We start from the raw sequence: 18,602 nt of genomic DNA on the forward strand, positions 1-18,602 counted from the left end.
GTAATTTTTTGTTGTTGTGTGTGTGTATATATATAAAATACATTTTCTTAGTTGGCAAAACAAAATAGTACCTTAAATCTTAAATATAAGAGTTAGTTGAATAATTTGACTATGTTAAGAAAATTAATTAAATTATTTATTTGTAATAAATAGGTATTATATTCCCTAAAACATCCTTATTAATCATATGTATTAACTAAACATTTAAGATCTACTATAAGAGCTATCTTATTTTTTTAAAAAAAATAAAATAGATTAGGATCATATACTTATAAACAAATTAAATATATATTGTGTGTGTATATATATAATACATTTTCTTTAATTTCTCTGGCCACAGGAATTAATCCTGGTCAGTGCGGTCCGTTTTGCATCCGTTTCTCTTCGACCGCCTTTCCTTTCTTGCTAGTTTGCCCCCTCCAGCTTGGGTTTCCCGCGAATTTCTGGGGCTTTGGTGCCCAGATCCGGTTCTTACCGGTAATTCTTGCACTTTATTACACATTACTCGCCAACACTCGTTAGTTTTATGACTGATAGCTTACGAATCCCGCTGAGTAGTCTTGTAATTCATTCCGAGAAAAATTTAAAAGCGGCAAGCGAGTTCTGAAAATCTAGGGTTCTGCCTTATCTTGGGATATTGGAAGTGTTCACAGATGATGTCATGCTTGTTCAACAATTACCGTCTGGCCACCGTTAATTGCTAGGGGGGTTTAGTGTGCACTCGCATGCAAATTATAAGCACATTTTTCTTTTTCCCTATTCCCTTGTTTAGTTGTATCATTACTATCTTAAATTATTATATTCGATATCGCGCTGGGGGGTTCTATTTCAAACAATGTGTGTGTTTCTTTTTTCCCTCTCTGTTTTGAATGTTATTAAATGCGATTGATACGGCATACCTAGTTACCGGGGTATAATTCGCTGTTCTATGAATATGCTGCATCTATTTGTGTTACTGAAGCTTTCGCAAATGCTTGCCCGTTTGAATCTACGTGATCCGTGATAATTCTTTATTTGCTTTTGGCACAAGCAATTTGGTTTTCAGCATTTGTTTTTGGAATTAAAGTGAGGGGTTTTCTACATTTTCTCTACTATCGACATTCTTAAAAAAGTCCACTATAATTATCCATGTGTTTGTTTGAATACATGTTACATTCATATGTACTAACTGGTGCCTATATTCATTTTTATTTATCATTGATTGGTGGTTTCACTTATTGTAATTATCATAGGATTACTTTTTAAAAGTAAAACAATGATTTTTCCTGGTGGAGGAATTTGACAAACGTAGATATATGGACCTCAAGTGTATTACAAATGGGCATCAGGTGATCTCTTTCAAGCTCACAACCTCCTGGGCCTTTTTAAATGATATGGATATTAAGACAATTAAATATAGGTTTTTCTTCCTTATTTGATTTGATATTCGAAATGGCTTTTCCATGCAGTCTCCTCTCATTATTTAACAATGATTATTATCACGTTACTATTGGGTAATAAATTATACGTTTCTTCTGAAGGGAAAGAAATTGATTTCGGAACACATGCGCAATTGGTGTTTGTACTTTAGGCCACCCTTTGGTTAAGGTCTGCAGCTTGACCCTCACTAAAGGCAGTGGAGCTCCATTGGCCGATTGTCAAACTGCTACACTGTTAGCTCTACTTATCAAAAGACCAAGGGGGGGGGGGATTTGCAACTATTGTTGTTAATCAGGATTGGACACAGTATACAAGATCTCGTAGGAGTGCATATTACTTCGCCTGGCCCCTTTGGGGATGGTTATTACTTTGCTGGTAGCCCAACACATTTGCTTATGCAGTCCCATTGGTTCAGGGCCTTCCTAGTGTGAAACCCCCGAGATGTGACAACCTCAACATGGCTGGGTTGTAGGCTTGCAGCAGCCACTATGATTGGTGGACTTTAAATATATTGGACTTCCTGTTGAAAATTGTGGGCAAATGAGATTTCTCAAATCTCTACCCAAGTTTTTCTCACTGCCAGCCAATGGGCTTATTGTCAGGAGAAATAGGGTCCATTGGCATTACCTTTGGTGAAGTGGTGAAGGTGAAGAAGAGAAGACTCCAGAACAAATATTTTTTTTTCCCCGTTCTTGAATTCCTAGTAAGGATTACTTTAGAGTTCTGTTGAAGGATTCTCATGCCTTAAATCTCAACAGATCTGATTGAATCGTTCGTGTCCTTACAGCTATCCTTTAATATCAAGCCTGTTTTCTTACCCTTTGAATATCTTTGTTATATTTTAACTTTTTTCCCCCCTTTAGAACCTCTAATCTGTCTGTCCATTGTCTGTAAAATGACATTGGCAATTTAAGAGCTACAACATGTAATGAAAATGAGAAGTCTTAATTTCATTGGTAATGGTGAAAGCAACGATGGGGCTGATAATTTGGGGCATAAGGGTGATTCTCACTTTGTAGACCCCTTGTGTTCATGTTAAGATTGCTATACCCTTCCTGTTTATTTGACTTTGTTGTGCTAGCGCTCGTGTTTGTTTTAATAATTTTTTAATTTTCATTTAACAACATTTTCTGAACTGGCTGTCATGCCTCAATATACTCTTACCATGCCGGCCTCCATGGCTCCATAGGGGTTTTGATTCTTGCTGCCATTAGCAGCCATATTCATTGGCTATACTGTTTGGGACTCTTAACTCTGTCATTATTTGAAAATATTTTGGATCTATTTGATTTGAAAGACCTTTTCCTTAAGATATGGTTCAACTCTCATACTTTGAGAAATAATGCATCTGATTGTATACTTGAAATGATAGAAGCAATACAAGTTCTCAATTATTCATTGAGTTGGGAGATTTTTAAGAATCATTTATGCACAAGTATTATACATCTGATCAACACATCTCACAGTAACAATTGGAAGATTCACTTTGAAATCTTGTTTTTTTTTGCAAAGTTAATCTATTTCTAAATTGTATTTTGTTCTCAAAATTAACAAATTACTTGGCAACCGTAAGTTTTCGCCCTTTGGTTCATTGTTTTTAAATCTTGTCATTGATATTTCTGCCACAAGAATGGATTCATGTATGCCTAGTGATATGGGTAAATTTGGTTTATTTGGAGTAGTAAGGAACAGATTATTTTGATTTATGTTAACTTGTTCGTATGATGAGCCAGTATACCAAACACAATAATTCCTATGTCTGAATTGAATGCTCCTGTGATTTTGTTCCTTTTCAATTCAGAGCATAAACTTACAACTGATAGGCACCATGTCAAACTAATGTACCATAAATTTTTCCTCGAACAATTGCTGGTTTCATTCCAGAAGTTGATTTTCTATTGAAGGTTTGTTTGATAGAAAATTATTGTAATGTTACTTTTAGCTTTACAGTAGAATTTCTTTGTTCCTTGCAGAAAATGAGTAGCCTGGTTGAGAGACTTCGTGTAAGATCAGATCGCAAGCCAGTTTATAATCTAGATGACTCAGATGATGAAGCTGACTTTTTGCCTGGGAAACCTGGTAGAACTGAGGAAAATTTTGAGAGGATAGTTAGAAGTGATACTGTGAGCTACTTTACACCCTTCTGCATTAATGATTTTCATTTGATTTAAGTGTGATTTCTGTTTCTTGTCGATACATGTAGAATAGGAAAAGGAAAGGAAATTGATATTTGATTTCACAAAGACTCCTCAATACATCTGTTCTGCCCCTATTTATAAGGATATTACACTATATTCCCAAACTACCACCTCCCTACTATTTCTCTAACTGTTCCCTAATTCCCATGTATCAATTCTATCCCTTCTTCACCTTAAATGATGTTTGAATATAGTGCTTATTGGATGACTTAAAGTATAATTAGTGTACATAAAGACCCATATGCTCCCGATTGTGTTATTGTTGCATCATGGAACATGCTGCCCAACGAAAGACGTCCTGCATGAATTTAAAGACATTAGTAATCGTTTGACCTACTGATATTGATTGGTGAGACTATTTTTGTTGTTGCCTGTCATGGAATATGCAGCCAAACTTGGGGTATTCCTTTATGATTCCAAAGACATTGAGAATTCTGACATACTATTGATTGGATAGAAATGTGGAGGAAACCTTTATCCTTAAAATTTAGGTTCTAATATAATGCTGTTTGGGATCAAACGTGTAGATTAATTATTGGAAGCATTTCATATGATTCATTTCAAACATAGAGTTGTCTTTTTAAGTAGTAAGATGGAAGATTATTTCTATATGCCTGTAATGAATGCTTTGCCCCTTCAATATAACAACTGTAACTAGCCACCCTTTTCTACTTTTAAAATGTGATCCGCTACCAGGGTTAGTTTTATTCACTTCCAGTAAACTCGGAGGAGCTATATTATTGTAAGTATAAGATGTTTCACTTGCATTTTATGTTTTTGATTAGGTAGTTGGCATCATATGGTACAGTGCCGATGAATTAGAATTATTATTTTCTAATCCGTGAATGTGTGGTATTTGTCATTGTTTTATAAGTAGCATCTTCTTTACTTATATTTAGTGTCCTTGTTTTAGACTAGTAATTGAAATATTGAATTTTTCCACCTCGTCTTGATGTGCTATCCCTTCCACTAGAAAGAAAATTCATGCCAAGCCTGTGGAGAAAGTGAAGATCTTCTTAGCTGTGAAACTTGTACTTATGCTTTCCATCCTAAGTGTTTGCTTCGACCACTTAAACCTCCACTTCCAGATAATTGGAGATGCCCTGAATGTGTAAGCCACAATATTTCATGGTTAATAATAGTACTGTTATCCTTGATGAAAGGTCTAGACTCATAGTTCTTGCCTTTGCAGGTTAGCCCATTAAGTGATATTGAGAAGATATTAGATTGTGAAATGCGCCCAACTGTAGCTGGTGATGGTGAGGCCTCAAAACCGTGTTCAAAGCAAATTTTTGTTAAACAGTATCTTGTGAAGTGGAAGGGACTTTCATATCTGCACTGCACGTGGTAAATTTAGGAAACTTTTTCTTCATTAAGTCCCAGTTTCACATAATTTCTTACGCTTTGGAATTTTTGAATTTTGATGATCCTTTTACAATGCTTTCCACTGTTCTCTCCAATTCTTCCCATTTCTGAATCATTCCAAATTTATATTTTGAGTGTTAATTTTAGCTTTCTGAGCACCCTTTCTTGAGATTTTCTCTTCTTTGAATCATATGATCATTTTGGGCATTGCTACTTACTGGCTACATGTCTCCTTATGTAGGGTTTCAGAGAAAGAGTTTCTGAAAGCCTTCAAGTCACATCCCCGTCTGAAGACCAAAGTGAACAACTTCCACCGTCAAATGGCATCTGCAAATACTACTGAGGATGACTTTGTTGCCATTCGACCTGAATGGACCATGGTTGATCGTATACTTGCTTGCAGGTTCAAATATTTGGAATTTTTATCTGCCTCCTTCATGTGCAAAACAATATGTAATGGGTTTTATTCTAGTAGACTGAGCTATTATTCATTTATTCAAGGCCATGAGCGAATTTGAGATAGTTTAGTGAGAGTTATGCTGGTATTGATGTATTAAGTTAGGTCAAAACTGTCATACTTCCCTTTCAGGCTGATCAGATGTTGAAATAAAAGTTATGTGCGACATATTAGTTTCTGAAGTTTGCAAATTATAGGTCTAGTTATTTGAAAATTTTTGTTTTTTAATAATTCTTGGGTTCTTACCTCTTAAATCATTGTCAGTAGTGATTATTTTGTGCCATCTTCTCAATAGGAATCAAACAATGCTTATATTCTTATAAATGCATTTTTAATAGTTCAGGGGTCGTGATGATGGGAAGGAGTATCTTGTGAAATGGAAAGAGCTTCCATATGATGAATGTTATTGGGAGTCTGAGTCTGACATTTCTGCATTCCAGCCAGAAATAGAAAGATTTACCAAATTTCAGTCAAGGTCTAGGAGAAGTGCTTCTAGTAAGCAGAAAAGTAGTGGTAAGGATGGTTCCGAAGAAAAAAAGCAGCTGAAAGAATTTCAACACTATGAACATAGCCCCAGCTTTCTTTCAGGCGGTATGCTATTTTCACTTATCCCTCCTTTTGGCAATAACATGCTTCAAATTCAGATCATCTAGGTCACCTGATTTCATTTTGATGTAAATGAAGGCACCCTACATCCATATCAGCTTGAAGGCTTGAACTTCTTACGTTTCTCCTGGTCTAAGCAAACTCATGTTATACTTGCTGATGAAATGGGACTAGGTATTTAGTCTCTGTTTATTTATCTTATTCTCTACTATTTACTGCCTCTTTTTACTGTTTGTCTTCTTGCCCCATGAAATTGGAGGATCAAGCATCAAGAAGAAATATATTATTGCATGTTGATTGTCGAGTTGTTTGTCTGCAGGCAAAACCATACAAAGTATTGCTTTTTTAGCATCTCTTTTTGAAGAGAGAGTGTTTCCCCATTTAGTGGTTGCTCCCTTGTCAACTCTCCGAAACTGGGAACGTGAATTTGCAACATGGGCACCTCAAATGAATGTTGTATGTAGATGGAATTCCTAGCTCGTGTTATTTTGTAGCCATTCTTTTAATTATATGCTCCTTTCTGCAGGTTATGTATGTTGGATCTGCTCAAGCTCGAGCTGTTATAAGAGAGTATGAATTTTACTTTCCAAAGAAACAGAAGAAGATCAAGAAAAAGAGACATGGCAAAATAGTCAGTGAAAGCAAGCAAGATAGGATCAAATTTGACGTCCTTTTGACATCATACGAAATGATCAACTTCGACTCTGCATCGTTGAAACCTATAATGTGGGACTGCATTGTAATATTCGACTTGCCATCATAGTAAAATACAGTAACACTACCGTTATTCTTTAGAACTATCTAACCTCAATGCTTTCTGCATGCTTTCGAACATCAATACCTATATGCAGATAGTTGATGAAGGTCACCGACTCAAGAATAAGGATTCAAAATTATTTTCTTCATTGAAGCAATATTCAAGCAGACATCGTGTACTTTTGACTGGGACTCCTCTTCAGGTTTCTTTTAGATGATGCACTGTGCCATAGCTCATTCACTGCATGATTTTATTTGGGTAGTAATTTCTTGGTAGAAATGGAATCTCTCTTTTTCGCCTTATTGCCTAATGATTTCATATTGAGTTCTTGATTACAAAGTATGTCTAGCATAAGTGCAGGGTCTCTGCTGATAGTTTCTTTTACTTAGTTCTGTTTTACGCACAAACACATAACGTATGGTTATAGGAATGCCCTATATGAATTCATATTATTCGTATGATGTGGATATTATTCTCTTTTAATTTGTTAGGTAATGGAATAACATAAAGACCATGGGTTTAAGTTGTGGTTTCTTCATGTTCGGATGTTACAGATGCAGCTATTGCAATCACGATTTTTTTTTTTGGAAAGTTTCACAGAATTTCTATAGAAGTCTTGTAGATATTAATTCATCTTAATTTATATCTTTATACATTTCCTTTTGTCATTAAATTATAGTTAAATTGAGAAACGGGCTTTTGACATGCTAAAAACGAAACACTCACTAAATTCATATTTGTACATATGAGAGATGTCTGTTTGTATATCATTGCTTCACTTTGATAGCCATAATGGTATTTGGATCTGATGGCCTTTTTTTTTTTTTTTTTTTGGCATTTAACGTGGCTAACTTAATTCATTTTGGGTACTCCTAGTGTTGGTTTGGATTTTCAGCCAGCAGACCTACTCATCTAAATGGTGTGATTAACTTTTTTGATCTTTACCCATGGCAACTTGTCTGTTATGCATCATAACCTTGAATGCGTATGAGTGACTGTTAGTCTGGTTGCGTATGATGAAATTATTTACTGAAGGGTGAAACCTACTTATGACAACTTGTCTGGTGCATTTCAGAACAATTTGGATGAACTTTTTATGCTAATGCACTTCCTTGATGCTGGGAAGGTTAGTATGATGTTAATACTATGAGGAAAAGAGTTTCTGATCTTGCTAATGAATGTCGATTATCTTATGGAATGCTTACTTCTGGTAGTTTGGAAGCTTAGAGGAGTTCCAGGAAGAGTTCAAAGATATTAATCAGGAGGAGCAGATATCAAGGCTTCACAGAATGTTGGCTCCACATCTCCTCCGAAGTATACATCTCAAACTTGAATATGATCTTATTGCACCTCATTTGCTTGTCCGGTTTTTGTCACAGTCCAGGCTGTGTTGGTTTATGTTGTTAGTCTTGCTCGTTTCGTGATTGGATTTTATGTTGCCTTCTTCTAAGTTCTTTGATAGAATGATGGTGAACCTTGCATCGTGCTAGCGGTAACAATCAACTTTGGTGATAGTTCTTGCAGTGTCTTATAGAATGATGGTTGACTTGATTTGTTTCTCTAACTTGCACCCTCACTTAAATGTCCTTTGGACTTAATGTGTGAACGAAGCATAGGCCTGAAAAACATTCTGGTAAGACATAATTTGGTTAGGAGGGTTGCTTGGATCAGTTTCTGGCCATTTTGGTCATGAAGCTTTATTATGTCAGGATTTCATCCCAAAAGCTTAAGCTATTAGGTTAAGGCCCATGACTTTTTTTTTTAATAATATAAACCCTCCTTTCTCATTTTATATCCTCTATAGTAACCTTGTACCCGTAGTTGTTGCTTTGTCTGCAATTTGTTGGAGAAACAAGGCACACTTTTGCTCATAGTGTTGGTCCTATTATGCATATAGGCTTATATTTATACCCGAAAAAGAATGCTGGCAGTTTTTGTTAGAACGAGCCATATCAGACTTATCCTAGAAGATTTACACCCTCCTGACTTTTCTTGCTGCAAGAGAATGTAACACTCATCTTCAGTCTCTCATTCTTGGTTATTAGTTTTGTTTGGCTTGATCTAGTTGTTTTATTTACTTGTGGATGAGGCTGCCTGGGATTCCAACCATTCAGTCCTTTTGGTGATTTGGTATTAAGGGGAAATTACTAGAGGACTCGTAGGGTCTCTGTTGGTTAAAACTTCATAATTCTTGTAACAAACTAACGTGATGATTTGTTTTTGAATAACTGCTGTATTCCAAATGTGGATTTAAAATTTTGGTGCCCCTGTAGGAGTGAAGAAAGATGTCATGAAGGAGCTACCTCCTAAAAAGGAACTTATTTTAAGAGTTGAGCTAAGCAGCAAACAGAAAGAGTATTACAAGGCAATTTTGACGCGTAATTATCAAATATTAACTCGTCGTGGTGGTGCACAGGTAAGATCGATACTTCATTGAACCTGATCCTTTTGATATTCTGGTCTTATTCTTAGCTTTATAACATTTGATGGAAAACTTCTTGGTTGTAATTTATAGTGATGTTATTATTGTTGCTGGATGCTTTTTAATCAGATTTCTCTTATCAATGTTGTTATGGAATTGCGCAAACTATGTTGTCATCCTTACATGTTGGAAGGAGTTGAGCCAGATATTGAAGATCCAAAAGAATCATACAAGTAGGCCCTCTGTTCTTATGTCATTTCTCCGAGTTCTTTTGTGGCAGTACATGTTCTTTTACATGGGCTTGTTTAGCCGAGCTGAAACACATGGCACTCTTAGTCTCTAGCAGTAACTAGATCTTGGTCCCGAAGGCTGAAAGCTGCTTTGTTTAGGGCTTTGTGAAATTGTGACTTCTAGTAGCTTATATATATTGATTTCCTTTTCTCCTCTATTTTGTTTTCACTCTGGCAGACAGCTGCTAGAGTCATCAGGGAAGTTGCAATTGTTGGACAAGATGATGGTGAAGCTTAAGGAGCAAGGACATAGGGTCCTCATATACTCACAATTTCAGCACATGCTTGACCTGTTAGAAGATTACTGTTCTTACAAGGTATTTGGATGAGGTTATTTGCGCTATTGTGAACTTTCGTATTTCTGTATGATGCTCCATTTGTTTTTCATTTTAAAAACAGAATTGGCACTATGAAAGGATAGATGGCAAGGTTGCTGGAGCTGAAAGACAGATCAGGATAGATCGGTTTAATGCCAAAAATTCCTCAAGATTTTGCTTTCTTCTTTCTACCAGAGCTGGAGGATTGGGAATAAACCTAGCAACTGCTGACACAGTTATTATTTATGACAGGTGAACCTACATTTTATTTTTGCTTTTTTCCCCTTTTTTTTAATTCTGAAAAGATATTTTTAATGAAAAATATCGCGCTTATGTCATGAAATGAGCATTACTGTTTCAATAGCTGTTGTCCACTTGGATTAAGCAAGAACTTCACTAGTATGTTTGAATAGCATTACTGTTTGATATCTTCTCTTTCTTGATACTAGTAACAAAACTCCTGTGAAGAGGTGATAATTTATCGCAAGGTACAAAAACCCCAGTAGGTGTTGAGTACATGACTTACCCCGTCTTGAAGACCAATAGGTACATCTAAATCGTCCCCATTGTGGCTCAATCACTTCTGGACAAGGAGTAGGTCTTGATGCATTCTTCTTAAGAGCCTTATGTTACCAAGTGATGTCAAATGCAAGGATTGTATGGCATCATTGGGCTCTTTCCTTAACTAACTCTTCATGGGATAACAATTTTATTTCTGTTTTCCATTCTGCAATCCAGTTCTCCTTTAAAATCATTATTTTACGCCAATGAACTCTCATTTTGTAGTGATTGGAATCCTCATGCTGATCTACAAGCTATGGCTAGAGCTCACCGACTTGGACAAACTAACAAGGTTAGAATTCATTTTAATCGATGTATAATTGATTATCACTGTTTCCTTACATGGAGTTATCTGGTGTTTCAGGTGTTGATTTATAGGCTTATAACACGAGGAACCATTGAAGAAAGGATGATGCAAATGACTAAGAAGAAAATGGTGTTAGAACATTTGGTTGTTGGAAGGCTAAAGGCTCAAAACATTAATCAGGTAAATAATTCTCTTTTAGCAGAGCCTTGCGTGTGTAATTTACCAGTAATGTGGTATTTTCTTCTCTTGTGCTTTTTTTTTATCTCAATAAACAAAACTTTTTCTTGACTAGGGAGCGTAAATACTACTATATATATGCCGTTTGGTTGAGATAGCTTTCTTTCTTTCTTTTTCTATTTTTAAATGTTAAAGTCAAATGTTGGTTTAGTGGTTTCATTAGTGAATTTATTCGTTTGTGCATTGCCCTTCTCTTCTTTGAATGCCTTTTTTCTTTGTGTGAAATTTGTAGCTTTGAAGATCTGATGTTATCTGATGATTGATTGTTCTTTAGGAAGAGTTGGATGATATCATTAGGTATGGCTCAAAGGAGTTATTTGCTGATGAGAATGATGAAGCTGGCAAATCCCGCCAAATTCATTATGATGATGCTTCAATAGATAGGTAGTCCCGCAGTAATCTTGAATCATCGTGTGTGTCTGTGATAGAAAATTTCATTTGATGTATTCTCCTCATTCATAGATTGTTGGATCGTGAGCAAGTTGGCGTTGAAGAAGCTGTGTTGGATGATGAAGATGATGATGGATTTCTGAAGGCATTTAAGGTTTGTTTTATCATTTCATCATGCACATCAATTCTTGTGTTTACACTTGGTCTTATCCACTGCGGGTTTGTGGTTTGGCTTGGCGGTGTACTAGGTTTCTTCTCCCTAGTTATTTTTGCATGCGTGTCTGCGTACATAGATAAACATCCACGTGGATTCCCCTGTCTGGATTAAGATTAATTAGCAAGGGCATTAGGAGTGAAGGAACCAAGTAAAAAGCACTAATTAGTACTCGATTCACCCATGCTTCCATTAGAAGTTTAGATACAGCTGTCAGCTGACATATCTTTTGTTCTGCCTCTGTCTGTATGTACATTCTTTATCTCTGTCTCTTGAATTTTTTTTTTTTTTTGGTTGCACTAAGAGCATCCTATCTTTTTTATAATTGCTGGTCACACATTGTTCAGCTGTAAACATCTTTGATTTATTATCGTTTTTCCCACACAGTGGATTTTACTTTTTCAAATTACCATTTGTCATGGTTCTTTTTGGTGGCTATAACGTGCCTTGTAATTTATGGACAAAAACTGTTCATTCTTAAAAATTAAAAAAGAATTGAAATAGAAATTTCTTGGTTCAAAATTGATGACCATTACTTTCCCTATGTATTGCAAATGTTTGCCAAATTGTGCAGGATCTTCTTTTCTATTTTACTTTTTTTTTGGGGGGGGGGGGGGGTTTCTGTTTGGGCTCACTGCCATTTTCTAGGACTAAGCTGAGTATTTTTTTTCAGGTGGCAAATTTTGAATATATTGATGAAGTTGAGGCTGCAGCAGAGGAGGCAAGGAAAAAAGAAATGGAAAAAAAGAAAACCGTTAACAACTCAGATAGGGCAAATTACTGGGAGGATTTGTTGAGAGACAGATATAAAGAGCATAAAACTGAAGAGTTTAGTTCGTTGGGCAAGGGCAAGCGAAATCGCAAGCTGGTATGTCTGTTTGGAGTCCGTGGCATATGCTTTGTACGAATTTTAAGATTGGTTTTTGTTTTCAATGATAAATGTGTAAGTAATCCAATTGTGCTATATATTCTGTTTGATCTTTGTTGTTGGCATGTATGTATGCATACATGAGATGTTTACGTACACATATCCAGAATTCCAGATTTTCTGTTGCACAAAAGAGGGTTCCTATTTTCTCTCTTAAATCAGTTTCCTCTTTTTCTGTTTGGGTTTAAAATTTTTCCTTTCTCATCATTTCTGTAAGCGTAAGAATTTCATGTGGAATGAGGACGTTACTTGCTGTAATTATTTTTATTATCTCTCTTGTTCTGTGCTTATATCTTGTTGAGGAGTTTGTTGTGGTCCTAAATGTAAAACCTTAATCTCCTTTGCCTCCCATATTGGTTGCACACACTAATATGTGTAATCAATAGAGGTAGTTTCCAATATAAATGATTAAAGTGAGGTGCATTCTAGGAAAACGAATGCACATTTCTTATGAATAACTTAACTTTTTTTTTTTAATATATGTTAATTACTTATCTAGCTTCTATATTTAGGACAACAGGAAGTATTAGTTATGAACCATGGTGCAATATCCCTGTCCTCAAAAGAAAAATGAACAGTACAATGATAAAAGAAGGCAATGTTTTCAGTAAGCAAGGATGCAAAAGATACAAAAGTAAAAAAATAATTGTTCTCCCAGTACTTCAGAGACCAGAGATTCTCTACTAAGCCCAAAGTGAGGATCCCCCTACCCACAATGACCCTGCCTCCCTAAACTAATCTCACTCCCCCTATAATACCCCTGGCAGCCCTCCTCCCACATCGCACATGTGATAATGTACTAGGCCGTATTCTCCTTTCACCCCTATCACCAACTCAGTACCGTCTTTATCTATTTCAGGCTCCACATTATTCTTTTCCATCTCTCTGCTCTGTGAGAGAGAGAGAATTGGTTTATGACGAGGAAAACATGGAAGAAGAGAGTTAGAATGTAACAAAATTACTTGAATACCTGCAGCTCTTTTATATAGGGTATGCTGATAATTCGTACTTAATCAAGGGGAGCTTCACATTCACTATTTGTACTTTGTAATCGCCATCATATTTATCATCATCATTAAAGCCAATGTCTGTATTTGCCAAGTTTCAGATGGCTTCTGTTGAGGAGGATGATCTTGCTGGCCTAGAAGATGTAAGTTCTGATGGTGAAGATGACAACTATGAGGCAGACCTTACTGATGGTGATTCAAATTCAACTGGAACTACTTCTGGGAGAAGGCCTTACAGAAAGAAAGCCCGTGGTATTTTTTTTCCCCTTTCTCTTCAGTGAACTTTTATAATTATTTTAATGTGGATGCATTTTGATTATCTTATATGATTCTGACGTTTGTTTCTCTGAAACCTCTTGCAGCAGATAGTACAGAGCCACTTCCTTTGATGGAAGGTGAAGGAAAATCATTCAGAGTACTTGGTTTCAATCAAAGCCAGAGGGCTCAATTTGTGCAAATTTTGATGAGGTTATCGTTAATGATTGTATCTGAACTTTGTTTTTGGGTTTTATGTATTGAAGAAAGGGTTCTGCCTGTCAATATCTCCAGTTCATCTCACTTCAAGAGTCAATTACAGGTTTGGAGTTGGTGATTATGATTGGAAGGAGTTTACTCCCCGCTTGAAACAGAAGACATATGAAGAAATCAAAGAGTATCTATATAGATTTTTTTTTTTTCCCTTGAGTTTGTTATCATTAGTTGAATTTCATTATTCGAGTTTGTGCTAATTCTTTTGCCTGATTGCAGACTTTTTTTATTTTCTTTAGAGAGTTTATTTTTGGTAGGTAATGTAGAGTGGCAATTGACATCTGCGCCCATGTATGTTATATTCACATAGATAATAGTCGTAATATGAATATAATTTTGGATTTGCGATGAGTTAGATGTTGTGTATATGCTCTCCAGGTAAGGTCGGTTAAGTTTACTGATTCACACACACACACACACACAGGTGAACTGCGTATAAGAATTTTGTATTGTTTTTCTGCAAAATCATTGCTTATGAATGTTTTGGTTGTGTGAAAAACATAAATTGTTGAAAGCTGCAGGGGTGGTCGAGCAAATATTTAGGGTGTTCTTGATCATCCAGCTCTTTTAATATATTGTTTGGCAAATAAATATTTATTTTTACTGCATTTTCTGTCGGACTTGCATTTTTCCTATGTTTGTGTGTATGAGTCTTGACCCATGAATACATATTTGTTCCTGGATGTGTACGCAAAAGAAGAGACCATGCCTGTGCATGTGAACCTGTCCGTTTTTCCTAAAAAACTACTACATCCAGTCCTGAAAGTAAGAGTTAGATAACTAATTGAACATATTAAGTATATTAATTTAGTTATTTACCCAAAAACAAAAAAAAGTGTATTGGCTCCTCTAAAATATTCCTCAGTTTATTCATTTCTATTGGAACTACTTCTATTGATGTGTGCAACAATAAAGATAATATATATATATATATATATATATATATATATATATAGCAAGGCAAAGGAGATCAAAGTTTTACATTTAAGATCGAAACAAACTCTTCATCTAGCTCCTACTTTGAGGACCGGAGGGAGTATTATTTACCATAGGGTTAAATAGACCTACATTAATTTGATAAACGTTTTAACCACCTTAGTTTTGTTGCCTATCAATGGTTTGTATCATACCTTGATAATACAGTTTTTTTCCTTTCTTTTTTTTTCAGTTATGGATTCCTTTTCTTGTCTCATATCGCTGAAGATATAACTGATTCTCCTACATTCTCAGGTGATGGATTCTTCCGCTACCTTTTCTATTCTCAGTAGACATTAACCCTTGTTTTATATTTTCATTTATCTAAGGCTTTTGTCCATGATTTGGTTCTAGACGGTGTTCCAAAGGAAGGACTTAGAATACATGATGTATTAGTGAGGATTGCAGTTCTTCTCTTGATAAGGGACAAGGTAAGTTCTTCAAAGCAACTTTCTTTATGCTCATCTGCTTGTTATAGTCTTATTATGCTCAAGCTCAACCACGCTTGTGATTTCATTTCTATGAGAGAGTCGTTCCTTCTATTAGAGTTTTTTCCTTTCTTTATTGGGGGAAACAGTTTCTTTGGTGTTAATTTTCTTGAAGATGATGCTGGTTTTCCCCCTGGGGATGTGGAATGACAGGTGAAGTTTGCATCAGAGAAGGATCCTGGAACTTTGCTTTACACAGATGACATCTTGTTGCGGTATCCTGGTTTAAAGGGTGGAAAGATATGGAAGGAGGAGCATGATATAGTGTTACTGCGTGCTGTGTTGAAGTAAGTTACTTCATTTTTATATTCAACGGAAGTTGCATTACTTAGGTAGCAAAATAAGTGTTCTGTTTATTGTCTGGTTTCTTGAACAGTGTTCATGATCTCCTGATGGCAAGGTGGGAAAGATATGTAGCCATGAAATAGGGACTAAGTGAAACAAAATTGACTGTGTGGTAGAGTTGTGGAAACACCTGTTTCTTCCATATTTTGGACCTTAGCTCCATGGAGCAATATGCTATTGCAGAAACATGGAAGAATTGAAATCTTAGATCAAAACATTATGTATGAGTGTTATGAATTGCCTAAACAAGAATTCTTGAAGAGCAAATAACCAGAGCTATTACTCACTACATCAAAAAATTTCCACTAATGACATGTAAATCATTGGAAAATCAATCGGTTTGCGTACATATTAATTCTTTGGTATGTTCATTAAAGAAAACTCTTTCTTTCTTTCTTCTTCTTCTTCTTCTCTTTTGAAGGCATGGATATGGAAGGTGGCAAGCAATTGTGGATGATAAGGATCTAAAGATTCAGGAGGTCATCTGTCAGGAGTTGAATCTTCCCATGGTAAATCTACCATTACCAGGACAAGTTAGTACCCAGACACAAAATGGTGCAAATTCAACAAACGTAGAAGCACTGGCCAACCAATCTGGGGAAAATGGTGGGAATGGTATGGTAGCTGATGGTGCACCTGGTTCTGGTGATGCTAGGAACCAAACACAGCTATATCAAGAGTCTTCAATATTATATCATTTTAGAGACATGCAGAGAAGACAGGTTGAGTTTGTAAAAAAGAGGGTTCTTCTGTTGGAAAAGGGCTCTATGCTGAGTACCAGAAAGAATACTTCGTAAGTTTTTTATGTTTCAGAGTGTATAAATTATTTTATTATTTGATATTTGATATTTTACTTTTAGAATGTATAGGTGAAAGTGTAGAGCAAAGCTAATTATGTTGCCTCTTTAGGTGCTACAAAATTTGTCACTTCAAAAGCTAATAGTTTAATATTTCTTGGGTCTTACTTTTCATTGTGGTTGAGAGATGGTTTTTCCTTCTTGTGTTTTTCCCTCTTTGGATGGTGGGGCCAGGAGTGTTGTGGTTTGAAAAATAAATCAATTGAGAGGTCATGGATGGAGAATAAAAGTGCCAGCTCCGCCGAGCATTCTAATGGCCAATGCCCCTGCAATCAGAACGGAAACAGTCGCCTACATCTCCTTTCTAACTATTACACTTCTGGCATGAACTATATACTTAAACTTTCATGCAATCATTCGTATTTTAGGTTCTATTTGGAATTAATTATGTGTAGGTCTTTATCTAAAAATGAAGATATAGTTGATGCTGTATGTTATACAATCTATGATTTGTTTCTAACGAACTCTGGTTATGTATTGCCATAACGAACTCTGTTTGCAGGGTGACCAAATGAAGCCATGAATGTAGAATTTAAAAATGAAACAAAGGATTCAAATGTTTCAAGTTATAAATCAGGGGAGATTGACAGGAAAATGATTGATCAACTGCCTCAATTAGAAGAAATAGGTATGATTGTATTGTTGTCCATTAATAGCTGTCTCATGGTGACTGCAATTGCCGAATTTGTGTTCAGTTATGAATCTGAAGTTGTGTCTTTTTTGTCATTCTTTATTTATCTAATCATTTTCTTGTAATCGTTCTCTTATTTTCCCCACAACTTTATTCACTTGAAAACCATTTTTCATTTCCTTTTGCTACTCACGCATGAAAAAATATGAGATGCATAAATTAATTTTGGGGCTGATATTTTGTGCAGCTCCTGAAGAATTTTCGGCTGCTGCTTGTGATACTGATCCAAATCGATCGGAATTGGTTCGACTTTACAATGAGGTATAGATACTGCATTGCAAACTCTTTACAAGCTGCTAAATAATGCAATGGAGGAGACAGAATGGTAGGGAAAAGATTCTATGCTGACTATCTGCATCAATTATCTCTCTTTATTGGCAGATGTGCAGGGTTGCGGAGGAAGACACCATTGAATTGGCTGGAGGACCAGTTGATGTCAGTATGAAGAACTTGCCTACCCTGGAAACTGTTTGTGAAGACATCAATAAAATTCTGTCACCCACTAAGCAAGATGATGGTCCTGCGGAAATGCCAATACCCAGTCCAGGTGTCAAATCAGAGGCTTATCGGAGAGGAGAGTGAAGTTGCTAGCGCCAATTGCCCTCAACTCCTCAAGATGACTGTAACCTGACAATGTAGTAGTGAACAATGAGAGAAAAGATGTGGTGATAGGGTCCGATGGAAAAGAGAGCGAATCAGAGACGAGGGGAGGTGATGTTGAAATGAGCGAAGCCGGCAATGATGCTGCGTTGGATGAAAAGATGGATGAATAGACCATAGTCTGTTGTACGTTGTCAGGTAGCATTCTTGTTAGTTTATAAAATATAGGCAAATTATGATGGTGTTTTCGAAGTTTATCTTCAAGTGTAAGAGCCCACAGGGATGGAGGCAATGCTCGTGGATCTTTTTATGTTGTACTTACTAGAATTAATTGTACTGAGGGGGAAAAAAGCTCGATATGTTTGGCGCTGGTGCCATATAAATGTGCCTTGCCTTTTTTTTTTGGATGAAAATGTGCTTGTTTTTAATCAAATCTAATCATGTGAATTTTTTATATATATGTGTATTTTATAAAAACTCATAATATTAATATTAATGTTTTAAAATTCACTTGTTAAGATTTGATTTTAAAAAAAGTACACTGAGCACCAAAGTTCGGGCATTTAAGTTCTGTCCTTAAGCACTGCATGTCATGATCTTCGTGGCAGTTTCGGTACTTTAATCTTTCGGTTATAACGATGGG

General features: G+C 36.0%; 1 protein-coding gene across 1 annotated transcript; it reads left to right on the plus strand.

Moving 5' to 3' along the window:
• Nucleotides 1-1,232: 1,232 nt before the first annotated feature.
• LOC114752093 (CHD3-type chromatin-remodeling factor PICKLE) lies at nt 1,233-17,191 on the plus strand. Its single transcript, XM_028940813.1, has 30 exons — nt 1,233-1,328; nt 3,393-3,542; nt 4,591-4,728; nt 4,810-4,964; nt 5,224-5,385; nt 5,783-6,030; nt 6,124-6,219; nt 6,365-6,501; nt 6,572-6,784; nt 6,897-7,004; nt 7,878-7,928; nt 8,017-8,116; nt 9,076-9,218; nt 9,354-9,457; nt 9,693-9,831; nt 9,914-10,083; nt 10,618-10,684; nt 10,757-10,879; nt 11,211-11,320; nt 11,399-11,480; nt 12,214-12,408; nt 13,577-13,727; nt 13,838-13,943; nt 14,053-14,127; nt 15,172-15,233; nt 15,333-15,409; nt 15,620-15,753; nt 16,233-16,604; nt 17,064-17,097; nt 17,171-17,191. Exons 1-30 carry the CDS (start codon nt 1,296-1,298, stop codon nt 17,189-17,191), a joined length of 3,756 nt encoding a protein of 1,251 aa, XP_028796646.1. The 5' UTR covers nt 1,233-1,295.
• Nucleotides 17,192-18,602: the final 1,411 nt, after the last annotated feature.

Source organism: Neltuma alba, unplaced genomic scaffold (assembly GCF_004799145.2).
Source record: "Neltuma alba isolate B1F8T4 unplaced genomic scaffold, ASM479914v2 tig00007224_pilon, whole genome shotgun sequence".
Lineage (NCBI taxonomy): Eukaryota > Viridiplantae > Streptophyta > Magnoliopsida > Fabales > Fabaceae > Neltuma > Neltuma alba.